Consider the following 7,431-nt stretch of genomic DNA (forward strand, 5'->3'; position numbering starts at 1 on the left):
ACATGGTACTTGGACTTTGCACTGCCAGAAAATATTGCTCTGTTGCATTCAAACTGGAAAAATATATTAATGTTACACTTTATGGTTTGATTATAAATAGGTCAAAAAGCTCTAAACCTTTTTGGTTATTCTTAACTTAAACAATCACCGTTGTAAAGTTGATACACCCGTAATCAATCCCTGCATATTTTTAAGAAATACATATCTGTTGGGCGGCAAAGATATTCGCAGTAGTGAATCTAACTTAAGAATCTTCTTTCAAACGCCTTTCAATAGCCTTTGTTGTTCATATAGTAGGTTTCGAGCTATATGAATTTGCGTTTACGTTATTTCAATAGATCGTTTCCTGTATAGAAGATATCTATAGAACTTCAGTTCTATACAGAACCATTATGACGGTTGTGACATTCAATATTCTATTCACCAAGCCATATTCTGAGCTTGACATATTTCCAATATTGAGAAAAGATCAGTTTTCTATTAAAGATTTTGTCTTAGAACTTTTAAGAGAAGAGCGTATTAAACGAACGAGTTTCTAGTTACAAAAAGAAGCGTAATTATTTTCTTCTTTGACTGCATCCTCGGGGAGACTAATGTACCAACGAGCTTAACGCTAAGTAGACAATTATTTTGCTGGTCAATTTCTTCCGGTTTTATTTTTATTCTTCTTAATATTCGAGTAAAATTAGCGGAACATTACTTTTGTAGTTACATTTTTTTTAATATTCCAACAATTTTCAACAAATTCCAAAAAGAGGGTCTTAAAGCAGTAAGATTTTTTTCGATTCGTAAATCATCCTAAACATTTATTTCAATACGTGTATACATATATATAAGGGCGTGACCGCGCAGTAAAATCGCATAATTAATTGTTTCGTTGCTCTCTGAATACATCGTTAGATAAAAATAAGAAGATTCGACGAAACTGTCATGTATAGGAAGTATGTTGTTATAACAAATAATGATGAATGTGATGAAACAAATGATGCCAGAGTTGCTGACTTTCTAAAGTTAAATTTCTATTTATTTTTTATTGTCATTAACATTTTGAAAAGAACTGTTTTAAATTTCATTCATATCACTAGCTTAACAGCGTTTTGCACTTGCTTTTATTACCAAAATCTAAACTTACCTTTACTGTTACCATGAATATTTTTTTTCGTTCTTACATCAATTTTTATTTATCAAGCACGTAAGCATTATTATTTTAATCAATTAAGTTTATAATTCAAAGCTTTTAAAATATCATTTAGCTATCCTACGAGACGGTACTATTGTCATACAGTACTATTAAGTTCCAATTTAGATTATTTGATTTATATCAGTAATTAAAATAATTACCAAGACATTTTTTTTAATTTAGTGTCTTTTCAAATAAAGTTTATTCAATGTTAATATGGCTAGCGAAATAGACATAAATAAAGTGGCACCTATCCCTAGTTCAGTAAAACGCAATAACTTCATTTCTAGATTTAATGTCGCTGATCGATTGAAGTATTTAATCAATATGGAGTTATTTATAGGAATAAATCGTGTTTATCTACTCGACTATAGCAAAACTACGTTTTGGATTACACAAGTGTCCACGCCTTTTCTCCTTTCTATTACGATTTATTTAATCTTCCGTAGTAGTTCTTATAATGAGGAGTACACGGCGTTTAGAAACATTTACTGTATTGAAGTATTGTTTCTGTGTATTAGCGGGTCGTATTTACAGCGTAATAAATTACGCAATTTCTTCCTTAAGATCAGCGAGTTTGATACGAAGTTAAATCTCCAGAATGAACTAATTACTCCTCGCCCTTTGTATACCTTTATCTGGACCGTAGGTATTACTCTATCGGTTATAATTGATTATGTATACACAGTTAACTTTATGAAAACAGAAATATATTACGGATGGGACGTAGTTAATCTCGGTATCTTCATCCATGAGTGCGAGAAGTTATTTTTCTGTGTTTTGTTATACGCGATATTGATACGGATCCGTATACTCGAGAAACACGTGGCAAAAACGTTCGGCGTCAAGGAAGACGAAAAGAGCAATACAAATCGGAGAAACAAAATAGATAAGATGCAAGACAAAGTGAAGTTAGACTTGAGTTCATTGCACGAAGCTTACTTATTATTGCAGAATGTTTCAGAGCATCTAAATTCGAGTATGAGTTTTTCTGTAAGTTCATTCATTTTATATATAAATAATTACCATACTCTCCTTTTAATTTGTCGATAAGATAAGCTCTAGAACACTAGCATTATTTTCATTACATTTGTGTTACAAAGTCAGCGGTGGGTTTTCGTGTCACCTGAAAACTAGCTGTTCTTTCACTTTTATGTTAGAACTTTCGAATGTTTTCTATGAGAAACATAGCGATAGTTATAATTAAACTCTAGCATCGCATTTCAGAGCCTCTTAGAAAAGTCTTATCATTACGTTATTTGCGATCAGCATAAAGATCGAAGCTAAGTTAATACAAAATACCATATTATTATTAAAACAATATAACTGTAACCTCATTACGCGTATGTTTTACTATAAATTTATTATGAATTTAAAAAGATCTTCTCTTCTGCAATTGCCCATTATATACCCAGTAATACGTTGTGCGCCACGAGAATTCTGATGTAAATCCCTTTCAAGCGATACGTGCCTCTTACAAACGCTAGTATTGAAACAGCTATGCAAAGCGGACTAACAGAATATATGTTCTGTTGATCCTATCTGCTAATATCTGTATATAATAATACGATTTCATTTGGTTTTATATTATGTACCGTGTTTAAATATTATATTTAAATGAGTAAAATGCTATGTAATGGCTTACACATGTCAATGCAAGAAAACGAATAACTTTATATCAGAACTATAATTAAAAACGATTATATTGTTTAGTCTTCGTACATATTATCTGTAAGTACATTAGTACGACGAATTCATAGCAGTCTTACCAAAAATCAATTTCTTTGGTTATTCATAATTAAAACTTAAAAAAAAACTTTATACAAAAAGGAACAATGCGTACATGTTGTGTAGTAATGTGTATCTAAATGTTCTTTGTGATTGATTTTGTTTCGAATCAAACTATTTTTACAGTGGTCATGCGATCGTCGATCGCGGGATCGATTCCAATGATACAGTCTTATATGATTCACACTTTGTACATTAATTAGGATTGCCACTTGCGTCCTGTGCGTACCATAATACCACATTGCGATCGCCAACCCTCCTGCGAAGCGTGGCGATCATGATATATCCTCCCATAGATATCTTTGGGGTAATCCTACGTCTAACAGGAGGCGCCTATATGCTGGAACGAAGGAGTTAATAGATAAATATTTTGTAGATATTAATATTTATTTGACTATCTATTTACTTCCCGAAATACACGGAGTGTCTTTAGATTTAAGATATGCATTGTTTTATACCATTTAATATTTTTTTAGTCAGCATTTTAAACAAGGAATTTACTTTTGTACTGTTATTTATGATTTACAAGTGTTTCATTAATAAGAAAATAATTTGTATTACCTTCACCTTATAATTAAGAGCACGTTGATTAACTATATGTATTTTTTTAGATGATTGTTATGTTCTCGTCATCTGGGATAAACACCATAATGTTTTTAAATTATATATTCAATGAAAACACTGCGGTAAGTTACACCGTATTAAATTTATCAAATTGCTTTTATAATATTTCAGTATCCTAATAAAATTTGTTCAAATTTCAGAAAACCGATTTAATGTTTAACGCATATATTATCGAGCATTGTATCAAACTAACGTTATTTATGATGATTCCGTGTTACTTGGCTAACGATACTTCTACACATGTCACTATCATAAGAGGGATACTGCATGATGCTTTAGACGACAAAACACGAGGTAGTTTTTTCTTTATGTATATATTAGTATTAAAATCATACCTTTTGTATAAAAACCGTTGCAGGGTGTTGATAATTAATTTCAATTTCTACGGCAATAATATATCAATACGAGAACTACATTTCTTAATAATTCTTTTTAGGTATTACACGATTTATATTTCTATTTTTTTTCGCATATCGTAACTAAACTATGTACAATATTTTTTTTCTAATGTCTTCCGTAGCTATTCAAAGTTCCCTGGATACATGTCTATTTATCATTATCATTATTATTTCATCAGTCGTCCACTATTGGACATAGGCCTCCTGCATATATTTGAAATCTAACCGTATGAAAGCAGCTTGTATTCAGGGTCTTCCGGTAACCTTTACAAGGTCATCTATCCATACTGAATGGAAGTCCTATGCACTTGTCGGCATTACATGTCTCTATACCTTAAAAACTTCTTACGTAAATTGAAAAAATGTTAACAATTATGTATTGAAATTTTGGAGCAATATGTGCAGCAAGCGGCCTTCTCTGTTTAAAACAAATAACGGACAAGAATTCAAAAGACATGAGAATGTAGAAATCTGCACGGAGTACTTGTAATGGACTCCAGATTAAGAAAAACAAAATAACAAAAATAAGTTATTTTACCTAAGCATGCCAAACACATAGCACCACATTTAATATCGTTACGTTGGGAGAGGAGTTTGGTCGCCTAAGGTGAATGTATTGCAAGAAGACTTCGTTAAGCTACGCGTACTGCAATTACACTCACGAAACTGGATGCGTTGCGATCAGATATGGTCTGATCTAGACTTGGAAGCGCGAGCCGCTTTCATCTTTCGATTTCCGACGCCCTTAATAAGTATTGATTGGAATCAGGCGTTACCTCGCGGAAGTCCATCCTAAGTAAGGAAAGGGCCAATATTTAGCCACTTCCGCACATGCAGTGGTAGTCGTGCAATAAAATGCACTACCCGCCAGCCCGCTGATAAATGCGTATGCGGTAAACAATGCGAATCACACAACCGCCACCGCCAAGTTACTCAACACGTGTTTCACCCCTCCACGGGGCATCTTCAGGAGTTATGTTACAGCGATTAGTGCCAAACACAGAGTCTCTGTGTTTGGCACTAATCGGTGTCACTGCATGTGCGGAAGTGGCTAAATATTGATCCTTTTCTTGCCCTTAATAAGGTCATCTGTTATTGTCGGTGTACCCGCACGTTGAATCCATGGATTGCTGCAAAGTTACGTTTCATCACCTTGACAAAAGATCGTATGCTCATAAACCTAGTTATATAATTAGCCATTTCGGAGAAACTAATAACAATCCAAAACGAGAAGTATTTGTTACATTAACTGTTTTATATTCCAGGTAAAGCGGAGCGTCGTAAAATAAAAGCTTTCCACCAACTGACCCATGACAGCGAAATTACGTATGTTTTATGGGGTTTGATTAAACTCGACATGTACTTTCCTCTCAGTTATTCCAGTCTTTGTACAACGTATCTTGTGATTGTTCTGCAATATTCCAAATTTATTGTTTAATTTAAATTTTATAGCATATAAGCCATTGAAATATAAAATAATGTTACGAGCAATATTTATATTTAAACAGCTGTCCCGTCTTCGTGCTAATAAAAGATATTAGCTTCATTAAGGTATACCGTATACAGACAGATTGCTGATTTAATATCTTAATTTTTATCACAAGTCACTTTCAAAAATCTCTTTTTTCGTAAACTATAAAAAAAAATTTTTTTAATGTTATTACATTTTTAATTTAATACTTAATGGTGCTCAGTACTTTTTTATTACACCCTACCAACATATTTTTACATTTTGTTAATTTCTTTGTGGTTTGTATGGGAATAGAAACGTTTTCAAATTAATCAGTAATGCTCTTCACTTCGTATGAAACTTTATCGTTCATCCTTGTGCTTTTACGTAAAAATAAGAATAAGCAAACCGATCAAGACGTTCTCCAGTTAAATGCTTAATAGCACATAGCGAAATATTTTAATTCAAATGAAAATGGCTTAAATACAATCCTTTTTTATAAATGTATAGTCATATTTAAAAGTCTAGCCTTAAAAACCTGCGTCATATTTAACAAATTATGTTGATAGGAACTAAATTTTAACAAAGTGATTGTTCGGTAAATCGAATCATAAAACAAAATTTTCAAAAATATCTAAAGTTTTACTTAAACCCCCTTTTCAGATTAAAAAAAAAAACAACAAACACATCAATTGTACAGAGTTATTTAGAATATAAATATTTAATAAATCAGAGAAAGTTTTTTAAAAAAACTAGCTATAGTTTCTATATACTATAGCTAGTTTTTTAAACTATTATAAGCTATGTACTTATCATAAAAACTCCAATTCACACCACAGTAAATAATTTTATTCTACTTTTATACTCTTTTAGGCCATGCTATATCTAGCATAATTTCGACTAGACAACTTATCACTTGGATGGTTATCGAACGAGTGACCGAGCTCCCAACTCAATAATCAAAACGCTGTTTCAACCCCACCACTCTCAATTCTTTTACTGAAAGTTGTCACAAAAGAGTGACGGAGTCAAGGGTGCTAGGAAGAGTTAAGGGGTGCTGTTTAAGAAAAATAAAACTACCTTTTATAAAATTATTACATACCGCTATAAACCAGCTACAGTGAAAGAAATTTAATACGTCCATTCAAATTATCTATCTATGCGATAAATTGTATGCAGAATATTATAGATGTGTTAATGAACATAAAATTGATCCAGAATGTTGGTTGTATTTAATGTCAAGTATATACAAGGATTACTCAATAGTTTCAAGTTAAAGAAGTAGTAGTTTACATATGTAACGGTATGAGAAAGTACGAGAGAAAGTAGACGGTATTTTGAAAGACCATACACTCAACATTGTGTGATAAAGCGCATCTGTGTAACATTTTAAATTCTAAGCATGCCTGGGAGCAATAGCGAAAGGGGCGAAAAGACTACGACGGCATCCTATCTATGCAAAAACCAAAGATAAAACCAACGCACGTTGGCACGTTTTAGAAGGGTCCGTTATAGGTTATACAGACATGTGGTGGCTAAATTCGTTACGCTACACTGACGGAATACGAAAACGATTTTTTACTAATCTCTAACATTAACCTTTTTTAATGTTAAAACATTTCTCGAAAACAATAATATGAACTTTGTAAAACACTTAATATCCAGGCGTGCCTATTACTAAGATATCAATTCATTGAATCAAGCGCAGAGCGCACCATTAATTTACAAATTATAGTACAAAGCAATGAGTTTGATTATTGACTTGAACCATCCACACAAGATTTTGTAATACGAGTAATAAATAAAAAAATATATCTAACTTATATGTTTCATTAGCTCTCTTATTTTATATGCTCTGTAATGTTTGGCGGTAGATAACATTAGCTTAATAAAATCTTGCACGTCGACATCGTACGATTCTCTTCTACAAACTAGTTCATGTATATGTTATAATAATTAAAAAGCTGCAAAAGCAACAGCTGAGTATAGTG

General features: G+C 32.2%; 1 protein-coding gene across 1 annotated transcript; it reads left to right on the forward strand.

Moving 5' to 3' along the window:
- Positions 1–1,396: 1,396 nt before the first annotated feature.
- LOC137927101 (uncharacterized) lies at positions 1,397–5,428 on the forward strand. The gene is made up of 4 exons (XM_068770895.1): positions 1,397–2,173; positions 3,580–3,654; positions 3,733–3,886; positions 5,256–5,428. The coding sequence occupies exons 1-4, from the start codon at positions 1,397–1,399 to the stop codon at positions 5,426–5,428; spliced, it is 1,179 nt and encodes a 392-aa protein (XP_068626996.1).
- The last annotated feature ends 2,003 nt before the right edge of the window (positions 5,429–7,431 follow it).

Source organism: Battus philenor, unplaced genomic scaffold, assembly GCF_028537555.1.
Source record: "Battus philenor isolate CCGP_79_NKW_IND1 unplaced genomic scaffold, ilBatPhil1.0.hap1 SCAF_10, whole genome shotgun sequence".
Lineage (NCBI taxonomy): Eukaryota > Metazoa > Arthropoda > Insecta > Lepidoptera > Papilionidae > Battus > Battus philenor.

Coding starts and splice junctions, on each gene's coding strand:
- LOC137927101 (XM_068770895.1), top strand. CDS start 1,397: ATGGCTAGCGAAATAGACATAAATAAAGTGGCACCTATCCCTAGTTCA. Junction 2,174..3,579: donor ATTCGAGTATGAGTTTTTCT/GTAAGTTCATTC, acceptor GTATTTTTTTAG/ATGATTGTTATGTTCTCGTC. Junction 3,655..3,732: donor TATTCAATGAAAACACTGCG/GTAAGTTACACC, acceptor TTCAAATTTCAG/AAAACCGATTTAATGTTTAA.